We start from the raw sequence: 23,048 nt of genomic DNA, 5'->3' as shown, positions 1-23,048 counted from the left end.
CCCTTGGGAGAACAGGCTTTGGTCCCCTTCCCAAGGAATATTCCCTGCTGGGGGAGTCAGAGTCCATACCCATGAGTAGTTTTGTGTTCAGGGCAAGGATCAGTTGCTTTTTTTTTTGAGCCAGGGCGGTGGCTGAGCCAGAGGGATCTTGCTCCATCCTGGGAGCTCTTCTTGCCTATTCTAATGCAAATGTGTGTTAGCCGATAATCTGAATGTTGAGTGGATTATTTCACCCCCAGATGAGCTGTTGTAAAGCAATTTTTTTTTTTTCTTTCAGTATATAGAACTGAGAAAAAAAAAACCCTCTCTACCACAAAGAAACCCACCTTGGAGTTATGTCTTATCAGTAGAAATCTGTGCGGGAGGCACAATTTTCTCTTTCCCTCACATGTCCTAAAATGAAGAAATACAACCTAGTGACATCCTCTAACAGCTTTATCACATATGCACGATAATTGCATCAGCAAACATTTGTATAGCAATTAAATTGAGGAGGCAATAAACCATAAGAAATCAATTAAAAGAGGATCCTGGCTGTGGGAGCAGCATCCCATCCTCCTGCTTGTCCTGCTAAGAGGCAATAAGACCCAACCATCCTGCTCATCCTATTCCCACTCCCCAAAATAATATCCCATAGATGAGCTGGATTTTGCTTTTTCTCCATCTCTCCAAGTTTCTTGAGTGCTGGAGCATCTCTGCTGGCTTTGCATCTTCACCCCGTAGCGGTCCCGGTGTTAAGCTGGTTGGTTTTAGTAGCTGAAGGATGGGGAGCAGAGGCAGCAACCCTGCACGATGATGGGATTTGGGTTTTGGGGCTGAGACCAGCAGCAGGTTGGATGGTGGATGAGTGTCAGTGGGTTGCTTAAAGCCGGGCTGAGCTCCTGCCAGGGCACAAGTGGAAACATGCAGGAAATATGCATTATTTAAAGCAGGATTTGGCTTTTTTGGGGGGTATAAATGAGCGAGGGAGCTCCTGCTGCGGGAATCCAGCCCCATGCTGGCAGCTGAGGCTTTGCTGCTGCCATCGCAAGCTCCTCCAGCCTCTCAGCATCTGCCCCCTGCACCTTCTCAACACAAAACCAACTTTTTGCTCAGTCCATCACCCCAAATAACGGGTTTGACTGTAAGATGCCAATCCCTCCATGCTCCTTTGCTCATAGAGATGCATTCCCCCCACACCCCATGCACTTATCTTTGAAATAAAGAAGATAAACCCACCAAAACAAACCCTTCCTCTGCACATGTGGCTCCTTCCCCTGGGAGAGACTGAAAGAGAGACTGAACCGCACGTGACAGATGTTAATCGCATCATTTAATGCACTCCTGGAAGAAACTTGGATACGGGGCTGGGTAGGAACCCGTACAGAGGAGAATAGACTATTGTCTCTTGTTTCCGCCAGCACTCACGGAGGAATTGATAACCCTGGGGTTTAGACAGAGCTCCCGAACTGGGGACTTTTTGTGAATTTGTCCATTTAAATGCAAATAAATTAAAAAAATACATAACCTCCCCCCATTTTTGTCTTGTCCGCAGCTCCCCGAAGGGCTGTTTGGTCTTGGGGAGATGCAGAAGAAGGAAAAATAGTGATGATGGGATCACATCTGATTCACACGTGAGGCATCACAGTCTGCAGCTTTCTCACAAGGGGAGGAAGAGGAGTAGATGCTGAGCTTTTCTTTCTGGTGACCAATGCCAGGACCTGAGGGAATGGCAGGAAGATGCCCTGGGAGGGTTAGATTGGCCATTAGGAGAGGTTCTTCTCCAGAGGGTGGTGGAGCACTGGAACAGCTCCCAGGGAAGCAGTCAGGGCACCAAGGCTGACATTGTTCAAGAAGCATTTGGCCAATGCTCTCAGACACGCCTGGGGATGGGGCTTTGAGCACCTTGATCCAGTGCAAGTTGTCCCTGGATGATCCTTAAGCTTGCTCCCAACCCAAACCATTCCATGATTCTGTGGTGTGACTGTTGGCCTTGTCCCATGCAGGGACAGGAGTTGGACTCAATGATCCTTCTGGGTCCCTTCCAACTCAGGACATGCGATGATTTTACAATCCCTGCACCAAACACCTTCTGCGCAGCCGGGGATATAATGAAAACCCATCAAATACGCGTTGTCGGCTGGAGAAGGTCTATTTGCCGCATGAGGCTGCTGGCAGCAGGGGATCGTGTTTCTGAGGCATCCCACGGGCCAGCTCCTGATTGAATTCCCCCTTGGTGACCTGAGAACATCCTCGGAGCAGGGGCAGATCGCACCCGCCGTGGAAACCAGCATCTCCATCCATCACCCGACCTGGGAAGAAATTGAGGCGAGATGACTAAAGGTCCATAAAAGTAGCAAACTTATTGACTAATAGATTTCTTAGTCATGAAGTCCCCGTGCTCCATATGTACCGAAATCAAAGCAATTACAGATTTAAATGAAGCTGGAATCTGTGGTGCAGAAAATGCTTGTTTTAGCGTAAGATTGGCCAGAGGTGAACGACCTGTGAAACCCCTGGTAATGAAAGCTCTTCACAGCTTGCAGTGTTTCACTGGATGGTAATTGCTGCAGTCTGTGATACGGATCTGGCTGCGTTAATGATGCACTGTTCCTTTTCATAGGACTCATTTAAGCTTCCCATTTTTCAGGGATTTCAAAGCAACAAGGCAGCGTGGAAATTAACACATTAACATGGACGGTTTCACACTTGGAGTATTTAAAATATTATTTAAAGCTTTCGACCTGTATTGATTAACAAAGTGAGGGGAGCCGGGAGCCTTGGGAGGGTGGCCAGAGCATCTGGGCAGGAGGGTTGGTGTGCTTGAGGGTGGGGAGGCTCTGCAGAGGGATCTGGGCAGGCTGGATCCATGGGTCGAGGCTCTGCAGAGGGATCTGGACAGGCTGGATCCATGGGTTGAGGCCCTGCAGAGGGATCTGGACAGGCTGGATCCATGGGTCGAGGCTCTGCAGAGGGATCTGGGCAGGCTGGATCCATGGGTCGAGGCTCTGAGCCTCAACTGGATCTTTTTCTAGTAGTGGGCAGGTAGGGTTGGATTTGATGATTTCAAGGTCTTTTCCAACCAAACGGTTCTATGATACTATGATCTTGCTGATAGAAATGGAGAACAATATGGGCACCCATCACTTCTGGTTGAGCTAAATCAATCCCTTTGTATTTTCTTTAGTGTGACAAGAGGGATAGAGCAGAACAAAACATACATTAGGGGGGGAAAAAAAGAGATTTTGGGTGGGAATAAAAACCCTATTAACTTCCAAATGAAAACCACATCCAAGGGAGACAGTTGGCTTCACTTCTTAGTTTATTATTAAATATTTGACTAGGGAAGTTCTGAGCTGAGCATCTTTTCCCTCCTGCTCCTGGCAAGAGCGGTTTGCATAGCAAGGAGGGTTATTTCTTGGTGGTTTTGCCAGTGCAGTTTCTGGGTGGAGATCAACAGGTTGGCGATGGTGCCTCAGGGGTGGGGGAAAAGCTGTATTTTGGGGAGAAAAATTCAACTTGTGGGGGGAAAATTGCATTTCTGAGGGGAAAGGCTGCACTTTTGGATACCTGGGAGAAGCAAATTCAAAATGCTGGGGGTGAATCGCAGCAGGTAAATGGATGCGGTGGGTGGGCTAGCATTTCATTCCTGGGGATGGAGATGGGCAGAGCAGCTCCTACCACTCCAGAAATGCTTTTATTTTCTCCCAAGCAGGGAGGAGAGCTCATCTTCCCTCCCAGCCCTTGCAATCTCCATGGCTGAGATGCCAGCCGAGCTCCCAAGGGGCTCCGGGATTAATTTCTCTCGGTGACCCCGCGGGCCGCTGCAGCCTGACCCCGCTGCCGGAGTGGAGGTGAGGTCGGAGCGAGGGAGCAGAGGGGACCGGCGGCAGATGATAAAAAGCTTGGAGCACTTAAGAGTTTGAACAATACGGAAATGGCATTTCCAGTTAACTTAATCACCACGCCGGCTCCGGCTGAATATAAGCGCTGAGATTCAATTACCAGCCCTGCGAGCAACGGGCCGTAGGGAATAGAGAGTCGCCGTCCCACGCTGCCACCACGCCGGGACCCCCAACCTCCTGCACGGCTGCGGGTCCCTGTCAGCATCCTGTGACCCGGGTCGTGGCAGGCAGCGAGGGGTCAAGGCGCACTCAGGAATGAGAAATAGGGAGCGTGCGGAGCGCTGGGCGCTTGTTGGAAGGCGAACTTGTTCTGCCACTCTTCCTCTAAGATCTTAGGCTGGTGATTTTTGCTCAGAGCAGGGGTGGCTGCTCCATCCCTGGAGGGGTTCAAGGTCAGGTTGGATGGGGCTTGGAGCCCCTGATCCAGTGGGAGGTGTCCCTGCCCATGGCAGAGGGTGGAACGGGATGGGTTTGAGGTCCCTTCCAACCCAAACTATTCTATGATTTCCCTTTTGGAACAGTGATGTGGTTTGGTGACCATGGAGGGTGTGTTGCAGTGCTACAGACTAGGAGAAGTCTGGCTGGAAAGTGCCTGGAGGAGAAGGACCTGGGGGTGTTGGTTGAACAGGAGCCAGCAGGGGCCCAGGGGGCCAAGAAGGCCAAGGGCATCTTGGCTTGGATCAGACACGGCGTGGCCAGCAGGGCCAGGGAGGTTCTTCTCCCTCTGGACTCGGCCCTGGGGAGACCGCTCCTCGAATCCTGGGGTCAGTTCTGGCCCCTCACCACAAGAAGGATGTTGAGGCTCTGGAGCGAGTCCAGAGAAGAGCAACAAAGCTGGGGAAGGGGCTGGAGAAGAAGAGGAGCGGCTGAGAGAGCTGGGGGTGTTTAGCCTGGAGAAGAGGAGGCTGAGGGGAGACCTCATTGCTCTCTCCAACTCCCTGAAAGGAGGTTGTGGAGAGGAGGGAGCTGGGCTCTTCTCCCAAGGGACAGGGGACAGGACGAGAGGGAATGGCCTCAAGCTGCACCAGGGGAGGGTCAGGCTGGACATGAGGAGAAAATTTTTCACGGAAAGGGTCATTGGTCCCTGTCCGAGGCTGCCCAGGGAGGGGGTTGAGTCCCCTTCCCTGGAGGGGTTTAAGGGATGGGTGGCCGAGGTGCTGAGGGACATGGGTTAGTGATTGATGGGAATGGTTGGACTCGATGATCCGGTGGGTCTCTTCCAACCTGGTGATTCTGTGATTCTATCCTGCATCTCCGCTCCATGTGGGGATGGGCATCATCCAAAAAGAGGGCACGGAGCAGAGCGGGGCAGCTCCCCACAGCTGGCACTGAGCAACTTTACCAGGTGTCAGCACCGTACACAGCCCCATTTCCTAAAGGTTTTTAAGGCTGATTGTCTCCTGGGATGGAAAAGGTGATGGTGAGAAGTTGGGGAGGCATCGCTCATCCCCTTGTGCCCCACAACACGATAAGCCCCAATGGATCCTTGCACAGACCATGGTGACATCCCCTGCAACAACGGTCAATTTTCTAAAGAGGGGTAATTATTTTACCAGCTCTTACCCCTTTCTCCGTGGCCGGTTTGGCAGTGGGACACGTGCTGGGTGTTTGGGCTCAGCTCAAAGTGGGACAATGCACACATAGTGGGATAATCCACTGTTGCTGAAACTGCCCCCGAAGCTGTTCTTTCTTTTTGTAGAGAAAAATCTAATCCAGAAAATCAGAAAACACTCATTATTTCATTTTCCCTGGTATTTTTTGTGCGCTTGTGGCATTTTAATAATGTTAATTATTATTTAATTTGCGCTTTGGCAATTTGTTTGTGCTGAGCTATTATTTTATCAGAAAGACAGCAATGCTCAGTCTGCTTTTGAATCACCATCCATTCCGCTGGCCTCCAGCCCTTCTTCCTGGGTACCCAACCATCTCCCCATCCCATCCACCCATCCTCCTTGGTACCCATCCATCTCCCCATCCCATCTAGAGCAGTCTCACATCTCTTCCTTGTCCTTCTCCTTTTTTTTTCCTTTCTTTTTTAATTTCTAGCTACTAGAGCCTGAGGATTGAGCTGTTGCATGTATTATGGGTGCTATTTCCTTCCATGTGTGGGAGCAGCCAAGCAAAGGGATGCTAGGACCTTCAACTTGGAATCACAAGGCAGAGGAGCTGGTTCCTCCCAGGTTTCCCTGGTGCAGGAGCATCTCTGCACCTCACCCCCATCTGAGCATCCCTCCATCTTCATTCAAACATCCCTCCACTCCAATAGGAGCATCCCTCCATCTGCATCTGAGCATCTCCACATCCGAGCATCCCCCATCCCCATCCAATCATGCCTCCACTCTCATTTGAGCATCCTCTGTCCCCATCCGAGCATCCTTCTACTCCGATACGAGCATTCTTTCACCCAGATCTGAGCATCCCTCCACACCATCTGAGCATCCCTCCACCTTATCCAAGCCTTCCTCCACTCCAATCCAAGCATCCCTCCACCCCATCCGAGCATCCCTCCATCCCCCTCCTTCCCTGCCAGCTGCATCCCCACTTCCCCAGATAATGGGAGAGAGTTTAAAAAACTTAAAGCCTCTTCCTGCGCGCTGGTGACTGACACAAATGGAGTTCATATTTAATCATCTGTTAACTCGTTGTCTATTATAGCTCTTTAATAGCACCATAGATATTCTTAATGAAGCATGATTTAAGGTATTTACAGCTCTAGGACCGACAGACATCACTCACAGTGTGCAGGTAATGAGGCGTAAAACAGCTCTGGAAACCGTAAAAATGGGAGAGAGAGAGCGAGGAGGGAGAGAAAGCAGGCAAGAAGTTGGGAGCTGAATTGTTCCAGGGTTTGTTTTAAAATGTTTAGGCATTTAAAGTCATTTTAGCTTTCCCGAGGGGTCTGGTAGCACAGAGTTCAGAGGTTCCCGTAACCCCTGCCTTGCTGAGGAGGGGGCCGGTCGCATGATGCTCCTGAGTCACAGCTGCTCCTTTCCTCGCTTGGATGCAAGAGAGTGGGGGAGAAACACTCTTTGGGGGTCCCCAGGGGCTGTGTGGGTGCATTGGTGGGGGCACCGTGATGTCCTAGAGCAAAGCCTGGAGGTTTTGGGTGCATTTACCCCAACCAATGCTGTTTGCTTGGCCACCGCGACCTCTTTGCTAGGGAAACGATGGACCCTTTCCTTTACTTCTTTGCTAATGTCACCCTGTGCAATCCTCTGGGTTGGGTTTGTTTTTTTTTTTCCCCTGTAAAAATAAAAAAAACCCTCATCCCAACCCAAGCCAAGATTTGGAAAATAATTTGTGACGGAAATGCCATTTTGCATCAAAATATTTTGTAGGAAATGTCAAATGTCACCAATCCATGTGTCCCCTCGCGTGATACTAATTGGGCTGGACGGCTGCGCTCTGCCACCGCGGCCGCTCGCTGCCACCTCCTCCTCCTCCTCCTCCTCGCAGACCGCTCAGGAAATGTGTCGCTTCCCTCGAGTCCATCCCGGCGTCCCCGGCTGCGGAGCGGGCAGCGATGCCGGCCTCGGCGTTCCCAGCCCAGGGACGAGCGCGTGGCGCTTGTTAGCTGCTCCCTGCCACCCAAATGGCAATAAATAGCTGCTGGGGAAGGAGGGGGGCATGGAGAAGCTGTTCTGGGGGGGTTAATGCTCTTCTTTTTTTCCTGGTGCTTTCTGGGTTTTTCTTCTGGCTGGAAGATGGGAAGAGATGGGGTAGAATGTGCCACCCCGTTTCCTTGGTGTTCAGTGCCTGGTGGTCAGCTTGGAGGTGATGATGGTGATGATTTAAGCTGAAAGAGGGGAAACTGAGATGATATATTAGGCAGAAATGCTTTCCTGTGAGGATGGGGAGGTTGCCCAGAGCAGGGGTGGCTGCCCCATCATCCCTGGAGAGGTTCAAGGCCAGGTTGGATGGGGCTTGGAGCCCCTGATCCAGTGGGAGGTGTCCCTGCCCATGGCCAGGGTGGGATTGGGTGGGTTTGAGGTCCCTTCCAACTCAAACCATTCTTTGATTCTATGATTCCCCTAATATTTGGTGCCTGGCAGTCAGCTTGAAGGTGACTATGATGATGAAGCTGGACCTTACTTCGGCGGAAAGCCCAGAGCACAAGCTGCGATGGGGCCCCTGGGGGACAAGGCACAGCCTGTTGCTCTCCTCCCTTCCTGAAAACAATCCAGAGGTGCAGCCTCCTCCACAGCCATCTCTTGTGATTCCGTATTTCATAGAATCATAGAACCATAGAGTCACCAGGTTGGAAGAGACCCACTGGATCATCATCCAACCATTCCCATCAATCACTAACCCATGTCCCTCAGCACCTCGTCCACCTGTCCCTTAAACCCCTCCAGGGAAGGGGACTCAACCCCCTCCCTGGGCAGCCTCTGCCAGGGACCAATGACCCTTTCCGTGAAAAATTTCTTCCTGATGTTCAGCCTTAAGGACCCCTTGGATGGTTTAAACCACTTTCCACGTGGTTATGTGGAGCGTGTCACACACCCATTGCAGTTCCATTGTGAGAAAACGGTTTATTCTGCTACAAAACCAGCTGCTCTTCTATCATAGCAAAGAAACCATTCCTTAAAGCATCCCAAGACTTTAGTTTGGGAGCAGACCTTTCAAGTGCTTGCTTTAACGCTCCTGGATTAATCAATTGTTATTAGAACATTAGGCTGCATAAATATTTGGCCGGTTTCACCGCAGCGAGCCAAGCCTCGGGGGAGAGCGAAGGGCTGGGGAGAGTTGCAGAGTGTTAGAAAGTCAATGAAGTTCCCTCCGGCAGCGCTGGACCAGGGGGGAGCACAGAGCTGCGGCTGGGGGAGCTGGGTCAAGCGTTCAGAGGATGCTGCTTGTCCCCTTGGGCAAGTCCTGCGGAGTAGGGTTAATATTGACCTATTTTTGCAGGGGGAGAAGAGCAGGGATGTGGTGAGGTGCTGGTTTAAAATAGGAAGGTAAAATCCTGCCTGCGCTCTCCGGCTCTTTCCCAAAGCCACAATAACGGACGCGGTTGCAAACAATTTTTTGCCTGCCTCCTCCCACCCCACCCACCCCCCACCCCGTGTTTTTAGCCACCGAAGAAGGAGCTAGAATGTCTCTTTGGCGAAGCATCAGCAGCAGAATTGCTAACTATGTGCCCGTTATAGAAACTTTTTAGTACTGGGGATGAGCCAAGAAAGAAGCCCAGATTGACTCTCAGCTCTCAGCTGGTGCTCGCAGCCCTTCCACCTCGCAGGAGGAGCAGCTTTGATTCTCACACCAGTGGGACACAGGCTGGAGCCCTCAAGCAAATACTCGGAGAGACGGGATGACATTTCCCAAGGTGCTGCCCACCTCCCTGCCCACCCAGAAGCTCCTGCCCTGCTCTAGCAGGTCGCGTTTAGTATATTTAGATATTCTGGTTCGCGGTTGCATAAACTGAGCTCTCCCTCGGCCGTCACACTGGGGTGGAAGCTCCCAGCCGGGTGCTGCATGCTTGGGATGCATCCCTGCAACCCATCTCTGCGCTGGAGAGACTGGCCAGGCTTGGTCTGCGTTGTCTCATGCCCTCAGACACCCTGAATTTTTTTGCAGGGAGATAACACGGGCTATCGGCCAGAGAGCCAACTGTGTCCTGGGCTGCATCCACACCAATGGGACCTGCAGGGAGGGAGGGGATTCTGACCCTCTGCTCCACTCTGTGAGACCCACCTGGAGCTCTGGGTCCAGTTCTGGAGTCCTCAGCACAGGGAGGACATGGAGCTGTTGGAGTGAGGCCAGAGGAGGCCACGGAGATGATCCGAGGGCTGGAGAACCTCCCGTATGAGGACAGGCTGAGAGAGTTGGGGTTGTTCAGCCTGAAGAAGAGAAGGTTGTGGGGAGACCTTAGAGCAGCTTCCAATGCTGAAAGGAGCTCCAGGAAAGCTGCAGAAGAGCTCTTGGTCAGCGAGTGCAGGGGTAGGATGAGGGAGAATGATTTTGATCTGAAAGAGGGGAGATTGAGATGAGATCTTAGGTAGAAATGTTTTCCTCTGAAGGGCAATGAGCAGCCTACCAGCCCTTGCTCTGAGCAGGTGTGAACAAGGAGCATCTCCAAGGGATGGAGGAGCTGGGGAGGAGCCAGGTGGACTTTGCAAAATCAGCCTAACTCACTTCTGTTGGGAAGCGGGTGCTGCGTTGGAGGCTGGCCTCTGCCCATCCCTGTTCCTTAGTTTGGGGATTAAATTTCTAAGATAAGTGGGGCCAGCAAAGCCGAGCGCCATCCATCCCCCCTTCACAGCCAGGAGAAAGCGACTCCGTGCCATTTTTCTCCACGTCCTGCAGCCCGGCACGCTGAGGGCACAGGGCTTTGCTCCGACTCCATCCCTAGCCAAGTGCAGGCATCGCCAGCAGGACAGAGCCCCAAGGCCACCCCAGCACTGCCGAAAATGCCGGGGCGCTGCATGTGTGCCGCTTCCATGTGCTCTGGTTTCCAAGGAAACCGCTCGCTCTACATGTGTGTCGCTTAACACCCTATTTGCTTTCATTTGGATAAGTCTTTAATTCCTGTGCAGCCCCGGCTCCGCGGGATCTATTGAGCTGCGCGTGTATCCTCAGCGCACAAATCCCTCTCCTGCCTGCCTCGCTGCTTGAAAAGTCCCTGCCTGCTCGGAGCAAGTTTCCTAAACCTGTGGCTAATCGGAGGAGTCGATGCTTTCGGCAGGAAGAACTGGAGATAGCGCTGCTGCTCCCCTCTAGAAACAATTAGAGGGGAAAAGATGCCGCGAAGAGTTGTTGTCATCTGCCACCAGCTCTGCTGCTTTGGCTCCGGTTCGGGTGTCGGAGCAGGGCAGGACGCCTGCGCCCAGGGATGTGGGGTGCAAAATCAGGGGGTGCAGGAGCAGCTCTGGCTGAGGGCAGCAGCTCATTGCAGTGGGTAAAAGCTAATTGAGAAGCAGCCCAGTGAGAGGAACGGTCGGGGAGCAGGGAAGCGTGTCCCTTGCATGAGCCCCGTGTCCCCATGGGCACGACACTGGTGGGATGCATCACGTCCCGGCCAGATCCCGCGCTCCAGAACAGCTGAGAGAGCTGGGGGTGTTTAGCCTGGAGAAGAGGAGGCTGAGGGGAGACCTCATTGCTCTCTACAACTCCCTGAAAGGAGGTTGTGGAGAGGAGGGAGCTGGGCTCTTCTCCCAAGGGACAGGGGACAGGACAAGAGGGAATGGCCTCAAGCTCCACCAGGGGAGGGTCAGGCTGGACATCAGGAAAAAATTTTTCGTGGAAAGAGTCATTGGTCCCTGTCTGAGGCTGCCCAGGGAAGGGGTCGAGTCCCCTTCCCTGGAGGGGTTTAAGGGACGGGTGGACGAGGTGCTGAGGGACATGGGTTAGTGATTGATGGGAATGGTTGGACTCGGTGATCCGGTGGGTCTCTTCCAACCTGGTGATTCTATGATTCTATGATTCTCCACACCCCAAGCTGAGCAGGAAAGGGTGACAAGGTGTTACGGGTGCTTTGTTGCCCCAAATTTTCAGCTGCGGCAACCCAAAATGGCTTTTTTTCTTCCCTCTCCCTCTTCCTTCCTCCCCTCTGCGAATTAAAACACCGCCTGCTCCTCTGAGCTGGAGCAGAATTTTCTGATCTAAACCCACTTTCCTCCTTCTCCAAAAATCCCTGGGGCTGGTTCACGCTTGTAAAGCTGAGCGGCTCCCGTGTCACTCCGGGCTGGCTCCTGTCTGGAGCCCTGACAGCAGCTAATGCTGTTAGCCTGTGTCGAGGAGGGATTTCAGCATTAAATAAACCCCTAAAATCACCAGCACTGGGGCTGCTCCGTTGCTTTGGAGTGAAGAAACCCCCTTCCTCATGTTTTGGGGACACCTGGGGACAGCATCCAGAGGGTTTTCTTGGCTTTCGGGGTGATTTTAGGGTGCCTGGGAGCATCGCCGGCTGCTGGCACGGGATGCAGCGGCACCTAAGCAGCGGGAGATTAACTCGGGTCGTGGAGGGCTTTGCTATCTTTAGGTGGAAGGTGAGGGATTGTGCATCTTAGGGTGGCCTGCAGGTAACGAGAGAGCAAAATCCCTCGCTCTCAGCCGCGCTCGGGGCCGTTGACCCCAGTTCCCATCCCCGTTGGGGTCTGGGCTCACCGGCCCCGTGCGGTGCCACCTTTCTAGGCCACAATCTGTATGGAATTGCGAGCCTGCTGTTAACTTCACTTGCACTCTATTCTCGTGTTTGCTGTTATTTTTTAACACTTTTTCCCCCCCTCTTCTTTTATTTTTTTTTTTTCGTGCATAAAAGCACTCCCCTCTCCCCAGAGCCTGCCTGTAGCGAAGGCATGGTCTGTACAACTGCAATTATTTCGAAGAACAGATGGAGTGAGGAGCAGAAAGTCTGTTAATAGTAATAGAAATGCTACATGTTAACCTGGACAGCACACGATGACAGTCCCATGACTACACGTTCTGTTCCCACCAGCTGGGCTCCCGCGCAGAGCCGAGAGATGCAGAAACGCCGTGCTCGGCTCCGCACCCTCCCAAAGTTAGAGCTCAAATTCCTTCACACTTGCAGCGCGGGGTTTTTTGGGTTGTCGGGCTTCTTCTCTCCCCCCTCCTCCTTCCCATTAAACACCGATTTTGGCACCGCCGTGGAATATTGCTGGTTTTTCTCCGGGATGCTCTCGGCGGCGCAGCCAGCGGCGTCTGCGAGTGCTGCGGGGAGGGAGGGGGCAGCTCAGCACCGAGGTCCTGAGCTTCGGCCTCGCATGGTGGCATCATCATCACAGCCACTTTGGCATCATCATCGCAGCCCCTTTTCCACGCACACATCTGCAAGGTTGGCGTGAACCCCCTGCAACTCAAACGCCTCGAGCTTGGCTGGGATTAATCATAGAATAACCAGGTTGGAAGAGACCCACTGGATCATCGAGTCCAACCATAACGCAGCAGGGCAGCAGCTCCTTGCCAGGCAGGGCAGTTGCATGAGTTTAGGATTTTCTTTGCAACTCTTGCAAGCTAAATGGGTTTAAATCCACGATTTCTGGTTAAACCTGTTCTTGTCGGGGAGGTGTTGCCTGCAAGGAGGGCTTGAGTGATGCGCAGACCTCGTGGGGTGGAGAGGGTTGGACTCAATGATCCAGTGGGTCTCTTCCAACCTAGTGATTCTATGATTCTATGATTCTAGGGAATGGGTGATGGCGGATTTCTGTCTATGGCAACACCCTGTGGCTTTCTTGCTCCATTTGTCCAAATCAGGGGTTGGGTAACAGAGACAAAAGGTTGTCTCTGCCCCAACAATCTCACTGCGAAAATCCCTGCCTGGTTTCACAAGCATCCGGGGGATTTAAGTGCAGAGCTCCAGCTAATTTTGGTGGGAATTGCATGGCTAAATCCCCCAGCCGTTTATGAAACCCCGGCCCTCGGGCAGGCTGGAGCGATGCGTGGCACCGCTGGCGAGCTGACAGATGCACCTGGAGGTTTTATTAGGATATAGATCCCTTAATCTGGGTGCTTGCAGGATAATCTGGTGCCTGAGGTCCTGCCAAATCCCCTGAGATCAGCAGGTTTTCTATCCGCAGCCTCCAGAGGTCACTTCAAACCCAGCTCCATCCTCAAGGGACCAAAATATCCACCTTGTCTCACCACGTCTGTGGCACCTTTGGGTGCTGGACACCCTCAGTGGGGACCTAGGGAGGACTCTAGGGGCTGAACCACCGCTATCCATGCATCCCTGCTCTCTTTAGCTGGTTGCCATCACCCAGGAGCTGTTGCCCAAGCCCTGGGTGAGTGGTGAGGCAGGGATTTTGCCTTCTCGCAGCCTCCCTGCTGCATGTCAGCGAGCAGCAGGTGCCTTCACAGCCCTCAGGGGTTCATCTTTTGGTTAGTTTGGGGTCAGTGGGTAGAGCTTTGCTCCTCTCAGCCACCCTGGCAGGGGCTGGGGTGTCCAGCTGGTCCCCAGCCACTGCACTGGGACTGGAGATGGATTTGAATCCCCAAAATATCCTTTCCCCCTCTCTCACAGATTGCAACCCCTCGCTGGAAAGTCCCTCGTGCTGTGCTGCATCGCTCTGCCCTGTGCTGCTGTAGGATGTGGTTAGAGGGTGGCTGGCAGGGAAGGAAATTCTCTTTGGTGCCTTTAATTTGGAGGTAGCAGAGAAGCCCTCTTCTGCTGCTCTTTGGAGAGATTTAGATCATAGAATCATTCAAGTTGGAAAAGACCCCTAAGCTCAACCAATCCAAATATCAGCCCAACCCCACCGTGCCTGCTAAACCACGTCCCCAAGTGCCACATCTACATGTTCTTTGAGCCCCTCCAGGGATGGAGGCTCCACCACTGCCCTAAACAGCCTGGTCCAGGGCTTCACCACTCTTCCAGTGAAGAAATTTTTCCTAATATCCAATTTAAATGCCCCTGGTGCAACTTGAGGCCATTTTCTCTCACTCTATTGCTTTTTACTTGGGAGCAGAGCCCAGCCTCACCACATTCTCCTCTCTGGGAGCAGCAGAGAGCGATGAGGTCTCCCCTCAGCCTCCTCTTCTCCAAACAGCCCCAGGTCCCTCAGCCCAGGATCACCAGATCATCCCGAGCGGGTTTGTGGTGCTTGTGTTCCCCCACTGCGTGTTCATCACTCTCCTTCTCGGTGTATTTTACATGAACAAAACCATTAAAGTGAGCATGGATGGGAAAGCGTGAAAGAAAATGTGTTTTGGGGGCTGATAGAGCTCCTGGGGGGATGCTCCTTCCTCGCACACCTCAGTCACAAGCTCCTGGTCCTACGCACCGTGCCCATTGCGCTCTCCTCTCCTCTCTTGCAGAACAAGAAGTACGTGCTGGTGCTGGTGGACCCCGATGCTCCCAGCAGAGCCAACCCCACGAACCGTTTCTGGAGGCACTGGCTGGTCACCGACATCCCGGTAAGTCATAGAATCATAGAATCATAGAATAATCAGGTTGGAAGAGACTCACCGGATGGTCGAGTCCAACCATTCCCATCGATCACTAACCCATGTCCCTCAGCGCCTCGTCCACCCGTCCCTTGAACACCTCCTGGGAAGGGGACTCAACCCCCTCCCTTCCATGGGGTCTGTATTTTGGGGTCTCAGCAGCTTGGGGCTCCCCGGAACACCAGAGTGCGTCGGGTGTTCCTGTCCCGGGGAAGTTGGATTCTCATGGGATGCTCATCCCTGTCGGTGTGGCAGCATCTCAGTGAAATCCCCAAGGATGAGCGTTTGCGAGAGAAATGTAAATGGTGCTCGGCGTGTAGGTAGGGGAGTGCTTCCTCAGGCTATATAGAGCGGAGCTGGTCCAAAAATATTGCTGCCTTTTTTTTATTTGCTGCTGCTTCGAAGGCAATGCTGAAAAAACCCCGCATTGAAAACTCCCCACCACCAGTTTTCCAGGCTGGTCCTTTCCAGCATCTCTTGCTGCCATTTATTATTTTGGTTTAAAAAAACGCGGTTTTGGTGAAAATCTTGCCAGTGCTTAGTTTTCCAGCCCATGGAAGCAAATTGTTTCCAGCCCAGGGAAGGAAAAAGGAGGAAAGTGTGGATGTCGCATCCCTGGAGGGGTTCAAGGCCAGGTTGGATGGGGCTTGGAGCCCCTGATCCAGCGGGAGGTGTCCCTGCCCATGGCAGGGGTGGAACTGGATGGGTTTGAGGTCCCTTCCAACCCAAACTATTCTATGAGTCTATAAATGGGTTTGGGTTGGATTCCTACAGCTTCCCAGCTCCCTGGCCATGGGACAGGTGGAACTGTCCCACCACATCGCTGCTTTGCTCCCAGAAAGGCTTCAGAAAACGAGTTTATTCCTCTTTTCTTGCTTTTATCTTTTAGGTGTTTCAGCCCTGAATCAATCTGACTAATAATCTTAGCACTAAAGTCTAATTAAGATATCAATTAATTTGCAGCATGCATTTAACAAGAAATATCTCGTCATTCCCCTCTATTATTCTCCAAAATTACTGCTGAGGGCTTTCTGTACAGATACCTTAATTAGACTTTTTATTGTTAATGGGAATATTGAGCAAATTAAAATTGGATATTAATACTTTCCATGAATTTAATAATTGGCTGGAAAACAGAAAGCGTTCTGAATAATTGCAGAGATTTGTGTACAGGGCTTTTTTTTTCCTTAATCCTTCGCAGAAACCCTTCTGCATTTCTAACCACAGGGTCCTGAAAGGCTCTCATTAATTTTAATATTTACTAAACGCAAAGAAGCCCAAGCTCTTGTTTTCCCTTCTGTACACAAGATCCTTCCGAGGCATTCGCTATTGCTAATTATTGTGGTTTTCTTTTCATTTTTTTTAAGATCATTTAAGCAAAGATGGGAAATGTGGGATTAAAACCAATTCTCCAGTGCAAATGGAAGGGGGTTTTTGCCCCAGCAGTCAAAAAAATTCGATTTGTGGTATAAAAGGTCAGAAAGCCTGCCAGGCTATGCAGGCATGGGGGGAAAGGAGATTTTGGGAAGGAGAAGAGCTTCCCCAACTCCAGGTACTGTGTTTCTGCCAGGGATGGGGCTGAGACCAGCCCCAAGTATTCCTTAAGCGTTCTTATTATGAGATAAATATAGATATGATGAGGGAATTGGCCTTGGTGGTCCTTGTGGGTCCCTTCCAAGTTGAGCTACTCTATGATTCTATGATAAATTATATGTAATACGTAATTTATTTGATATTATATATATATAAATATATATAACGATGATGTATGTATCCCATATATCTATCATGTGTGTGTGCATGTATCCCTCTCATGAACACACACATATAAATCTCATATATACACACACGTGTATCCATATTGCACCTTAAGACACCACCAAACCCAGCACCATCCTCCCAGGATGCCAGGACAAACCCATCCTCCTCCAGCGCCGAGGCTGGTCCCCATCGCCAGGGATGCAGGCAGAGGGGTCTCAGCATCCCCTCCTAGAGCTGCATCCAGAGTTTTCCCCCAAAACCCCAGCCCCAAATCTCTTCGTGGCGGCTCCACGGGCTCAGACACATGGTGTCTCGTTGAAATGCAGATCGTTGAAGGGCTATATGGAAGTCTTGGCTCCGAGGAGCTTCAGCTGACAGGCTTATTTGCACACTGGCTCTAAAATAACCATGTAGGCTTTACATGACACCTTCTGTTGCTTTGGTGCAGCGAGGGCCTTGCAAGTGCCTTTTTCTGGGAGGGACGGAGCGGCCGGTGCAATGACTAGGGGGCTGCAAACCCCTTTGCACCCCAGCATCCCCCTAGCATCCCCCTGGCTCGAAGGGAAGCAGCTCTAAATGCCATCAGAGGTGCTGCCGTGCCTTGGAATGCCACCAATTTAGGGATTCGGCTCAGAATTCACTCTCCCAGGTGGGTTTGGGGATGGAGCATCCCATCCCCAGCGGTGCCGCTCACCGTTTCTTATCAGCTGCTCCTCCGCCGCTCCTCCGATTGTCAAACACGAGATGATGCTTTCACTCCCATTCAAAATAATTTAAATAAAAATGTTGCTACAAAGTGGAATAATATCTTTTGATGAATGTTTTTAAAGCCCTTTAGGTTTTCATGGTAATTTGCAGTGTAAAATTATTTAGAGATAAGAGCCAAATTAGCTCTTATAGGCGGAGGTCGATATGTCCCGTTATCCATGCGAGCAGTGTTTAAATATAATCAGCCTTTACTCTAATGCAGCATAATTGTTCATTTGAAATAGCTTTTTTTTCCCCCCTTCCTTTCGCTCCATTCAATGAGTCATTAAAATATTCAAAGGATAATGCAGTGAATTGGAAATGAATTTATCACATTATCCCGTATAGACTGTAGAGCATCAGGTAACCAGGCAGAGTCGGAACTAGTTTACAGCGAAATCCAGTAAACAAGGATTTTGCGTTTTCTATTCAGAAAAGGAAGGGGGGAAAACACTGCCCTTTAGATGGAAAGCTTTCCATCTTTATTCCCCCTCCTTGGGGAGGAGGAAGGGGGAGGGCGAGAGCAGCGAATTTGTACTCCACTAAAGCCTCGCCGCTCTAACTTTATTTTTATCAAAATATGTTTGTAACAGAAAGTCGTTATGGAAACCAGTTCTGCCAGCCGGGAGAAATCCTGTGCCAGGCTGGAGCCAAGCGGGACCTACTGGGAGCTGCTGGCACCGCGAGTGGCTCCGCTCGCTCCAGCATCCCCTTCCCCGGGCATGGGGGAGTGGGGAAACTGAGGCACGAGGCTTATGGAGGGGTCAGATAAAGGTGATATCTCAACACGGAGTTTGAAAGCTGATCCCACCCCATCGCCCATCGCATCTGGTGGCTTTTCTCCCCGTGGGAGATCCAGCCCTGGGGCTGCGGTTGCTCCCATGATGTTGCAGAGCAAGGTGAGGAGCCCATGGGTGCGAGATCAGGAGGTTTGGGTCTCGCGTCCCTGCCCGGTCCCGGAGGTCCTGGCACCACCGGGTGCTCTTCACCCCCAGAGTTGCTCCCACGGTCGCGGTTGTCTGAGTGTTTCTCCTTGCCGGTTGATAAACAGGCTCTGGGTTGCAAGTGTCACCATAGAAACAGGTGCTATCTTAAGCAAACAAGGGCTTTATTAACCTTAAAAGTTATGGGGTTTCTGCACGATTAAAGACTGGGAAGGGCGCTGTGGGGGGACGGCTGCTCGCCCACGCGTGGTCCCAACGAGATGCCGATGCCCCGTGCTCTAAACCCAACTTTGTCCCCACGGCGTGGTAGGGGCCAGGCTCATCCAAAACGTGCGACCGCTGAGATCCCATCGGCTGTTTATTGAAAATAATAGGGGGCGGCTTAATTGCTGATTGCTGGGACTTCTGCTCCTCGGCAAAGCTCTGGATGGACATGCTGGGAACTCTTTAGCACATGTGATCCAGGCATATTCAGCATCCCAGCATCCTCTGGCCAGCGAGGAGAAAAAGCTTGTAGGGGCAGGGAATGGGTTTTAGTGAGTTATAAGGTGCCAGGATGGGGAAAAAGCAGCTCTTGGGCATCATAGAATCATTAAGGTTGGAAAGATCTTCAAGCTCATCAGCCTAGCCCCACAGTGCCTGCTAAACCAAGTCCCCAATCCACATCTGCATGTTCTTTGAAGTCCTTGAGGATGGAGACTCCACCACTGCCCTGGACAGCCTGGTCCAGAGCTTCATTGCTCTTTCAGTAAAGAAATATTTCCTGGTACCCAATCCAAACCACCCTTGGTGCAGCTTGAAGCCCTTAATCCCACAGGCAGGAGGGATTCTCAATTTGGGAGATACTGGAGGGCCAGGGTAGTTTTCCCCACCTGCACCGGGTCTGGTCCCATTGCCATCCAGCATCCGTGGTCCCCACATCCCCACGGTGCCGTGGGATCACTGCTCCCCGCCGTGCCAGTGGGATCACGCAGACGTGATAGTCAGTGCCCTGGTATTGTTCCTCCTCACTGGGAACCTTTCAACTCTGCTTTTTGGTGATTAAACCCAGGGTTTGAAAGGGAAAGAAGAAAGAGGAATGTTGTTTTAATTGATGACTTGGTTCCTTGCTGCAGTTAGTTCCCTGATGTGAGTTTCTGTTGCTGCTTGTTAATGAAGTCGTTATTAATAAAAGGGGGGAAAAAAACTAAGGAAAATCAAAATAAGTGTAAGAGATTGATGATTGGAGGTAGGTTTCCTTGCACTTCAAGCTTCATTGCTCCTTCTACTCTGCTCTCGTGAGACCCACCTGGAGCCCTGGGTCCAGTTCTGGAGTTCTGAGCACAGGGAGGACATGGAGCTGTTGGAGCGAGGCCAGAGGAGGCCACGGAGATGATCTGAGGGCTGGAGAACCTCCTGTACAGGCTGGGAGAGTTGGGGTTGTTCAGCCTGGAGAAGAGAAGGCTCCAGGGAGACCTTAGAGCAGCTTCCAGTGCTGAAAGGGGCTCCAGGAAAGCTGGGGAGGGGCTCTTGATCAGGGAATGCAGGGATAGGATTAGAGAGAATGGTTTTAAGCTGCAAGAGGGGAGATTGAGATGAGATTGTAGGGAGAAACGTTTTGCTGTGAGGGTGGGGAGGCTTGGGAAGCAGGTTGGGATGGAGCCGGGAGCACCCGGCTGCTGGGAGCATCTCAGCTGGAAAATAACATTAATCCATAAAATATCTCCGTACCGTTTCGATACATTTTAATCTGATTTATTCTCTCCTCGTTAAGAGGAGCTAATTAACAAACCATCGTTTAAATAAACAGCAGCGAGAGTGTTTGTAACCTCCGCTTTATTGAATTGTGACAAATTATTAGCCTTTGCATGTTAAATGAAATAGAAGCATCGAGGAAAAAAGCTTAATTCCCATCAGCATAACGGCGGTACCGGCAGTGGAAGCGAAGGCAGGGGACCAGTTCACGGGGCAGGTCACCACGAGCACAACAAACTGCATTTTGCACACAAACCCACCACCAATAACCCCAAAACCAGATGGATTTTGGGATGCTGAGTGCTTTAGCATCACAGCTTCACCCTAAATTCATTCCCATGTGATGGCAGAGCCTGAGCAAAGCCAAGAGCATCCGTGGGACGGGGCTGGGAAAGAACTGAGCAGCTCGCTGCCGGCAGCCCCTGCGTACAAGAGCCTCTTTGTAGCCGTCGTAATCATCTCTCTCATCATGGATCCTTGGCAATATAATGATAATAATCATATAATGCACGTCTGTGCAGAGCCTGTCATCCCCAATGCAGCCTGGAGTACTTTCTTCGGCAGCGCGCGTGCAAAAAGGGAAGGGGCTGCACCTCTGAGGGCTCAGCCGGGCGCGGGGGCTGCAGCCCGGTGAGGTGCTGGGGGGCAAAGCCCTGATGATATATTGGGGGGCAAAGGTGCAGTTCTGGGGGGCAAAGATGCAGTGCTGGGGGCAAAGATGCAATGCTGGGGGCAATGATGCGGTGCTGGGGGGCAAAGATGCAGTGCTGGGGGCAAAGATGTGGTGCTGGGGGCAATGATGCGGTGCTGGGGGGCAAAGATGCAGTGCTGGGGGCAAAGATGTTGTGCTGGGGAGCAAAGATGCGGTGCTGGGGGGCAAAGATGCGATGCTGGGGGGCAAAGATGCAATGCTGGGGGCAAAGACGCAATGCTGGGGGCAAAGACGCGGTGCTGGGGGGCAAAGATGCGATGCTGGGGGCAAAGATGCAGTGCTGGGGGCAAAGATGCAATGCTGGGGGCAAAGATGCGGTGCTGGGGGCAAAGATGCAATGCTGGGGCAAAGATGCAATGCTGGGGGCAAAGATGCGATGCTGGGGGCAAAGATGCGGTGCTGGGGGCAAAGATGCAGTGCTGGGGAGCAAAGATGCAATGCTAGGGGGCAATGATGTGGTGCTGAGAGGCAAAGATGCGATGCTGGGGGCAAAGATGTGATGCTGGGGGGCAAAGATGCAGTGCTGGGGGGCAAAGATGCGATGTTGGGGGCAAAGATGCAGTGCTGGGGGCAAAGATGCGGTGCTGGGGGCAAAGATGCAGCGGTGCTGGGTAAATCTATGGTGCCAGGGGGCAAAGCCACATTGCTGGGAGGCAAATTTGTGGTGCTGGGGGCAAAGCTTCAGTGCTGGGGGGCAAAGTCATGGTGTTGGGAGGCAAAGCTGTGGTGTTGGAGGGCAAAGTCACAGTGCCAGAGTCAAAGCCGTGGTGCCAGGGGGCAAAGCCATGGTATCAGCAGGCAAAGCTGCAGCGGTGAGGGGCAAGGCTATGGTGATGGGGGCAAAGCCGTGGTCCTGGGGAGCAAAGCCCAGCGCCAGAGGTCAAATCTGAGATGCTAGGGGGAAAAGCCACAAGTTCTTGCCTTGTGCCAGCGCTGCCTCCGCAAGCGCACTGCTCCGAGCAAGGTGGAGTAGGAGGATGGCGTGGTGACAGGGGGACGAGGACAGGGAATGGGATGTGCTGGGGTACCCGATGCTTTCCCCCTTTCCTCCCAGCCCTAAACTGGGCTGCAGCAAGCAAAGACGCGCTCGGTCCCGGTGACGGAGCCCAGTGGGGCAATGGGATGGCTGTTCCCATCCACGCAGCAGAGCCCGTGCACGTCCCCCCGTGCGCTTTCAGCACTTGCCGTGTCCCAGCGGGAATTGCTTTGTGGCAGCTTCTCAGGGAGTTTGGGAGCGTAATTACCTGGGAGCATTAATTACAAGGCAGGCAAACAGAAGCCTGAGCAGCAGCTCGCGCAGGGTGAGAAAGATGAGGTTTGCAGGGACACTGGAGTGGGTTTAACCCTCCTAGATTGAATTTTCCCCTGAACAGAGCACGGAGCCTCCGGGACCGATGGACCAGGGTGGCAAAGGACAAGGCAAGGCTGATCCCAGTCCAACCCTTGGCATCGGAGCAGGCACTGAGCTTGCCCATTGCACAAAGAGTGGCATAAAAAATGCAGGGAAGGGTTTTCCTTGCAGCGTAAGTGGCTGCAATGGGTCAGCATGAGCTGCAAGGAGGTGAGGCTCGGTGGACGCTGCGATGCCTTTGTGCAAACTCACAGGCTCGTGCAAACGCACCTGCTTGTGCAAACACACATTTGTGCAAACACATTTGCTTGTGCAACCAGATGCGCTCGTGCAAAGAGACCTTCCCTCACCTCCTCAGGCTCCCTTCTCTCTTTTCCCCAGGGAAAGGGGAACTCTGTCCTGATGCTGCCTCAGCAGTTCCCCAGCTGAGAAGCTCAGTTCTCCCGCAGCTCGAGCCGATCGTGCTTTGCCGGTGCTGTTCCCGCAGTAATTAAGTTCCTGCTCTCATATTATTCTGGCATCGCAGGCCCTAGGGCGGCTTTGTGCCGTACACTCCCTCCGTGATCCTAAAGCTGTTGACTAAAGACTGTGTTTAAAGGTAATATAAACAGTTTGCTCTTTAAAACACATTTCATCTATCATTTCTATAGACCGTTTCTGAACTTTTATTTTAAAACAATTAGCCAAAAAGCCCTTTTTGTATGATATTTGCAGAAAGCCTGACAGTAACAGCGATTAAACCCCATCTGTTTGCGGAGCGTGGATAATAGCGGTTGACGCTCAACTTGGGATACGGCGCACGGGAAACCTGCTCAATGCAAACCTCGTTAGGGACACCTCCCACTGGATCAGGGGCTCCAAGCCCCATCCAACCTGGCCTTGAACCCCTCCAGGGATGGGGCAGCCACCCCTGCTCTGGGCACCCTGGGCCAGGGCCTCCCCACCCTCACAGCAAAACATTCCTGCCTAAGATCTCATCTCAATCTCCCCTCTTTCAGTTTAAAACCATTTCCCTC

The 23,048-nt window shown here is 52.1% G+C and overlaps 1 protein-coding gene across 5 annotated transcripts in view; it reads left to right on the top strand.

Annotated features, from left to right (window-relative positions):
- Window positions 1–23,048, top strand: part of PEBP4 (phosphatidylethanolamine binding protein 4) — an 87,539-nt gene that overhangs the window by 28,367 nt on the left and 36,124 nt on the right. For all 5 annotated transcript variants that reach the window (XM_069877651.1, XM_069877648.1, XM_069877650.1 and 2 more), the window contains exon 4: window positions 14,655–14,753. In XM_069877651.1, the coding sequence (XP_069733752.1) occupies window positions 14,655–14,753 (99 nt within the window). The remainder of the gene's footprint in view (window positions 1–14,654; window positions 14,754–23,048) is intronic.

The sequence above is a fragment of the Phaenicophaeus curvirostris genome, chromosome 27 (assembly GCF_032191515.1).
Source record: "Phaenicophaeus curvirostris isolate KB17595 chromosome 27, BPBGC_Pcur_1.0, whole genome shotgun sequence".
Taxonomy (NCBI): domain Eukaryota; kingdom Metazoa; phylum Chordata; class Aves; order Cuculiformes; family Cuculidae; genus Phaenicophaeus; species Phaenicophaeus curvirostris.
The sequence above is the reverse complement of the archived record's forward strand: the minus strand, read 5'-3'. Positions and strand labels throughout refer to the sequence as shown.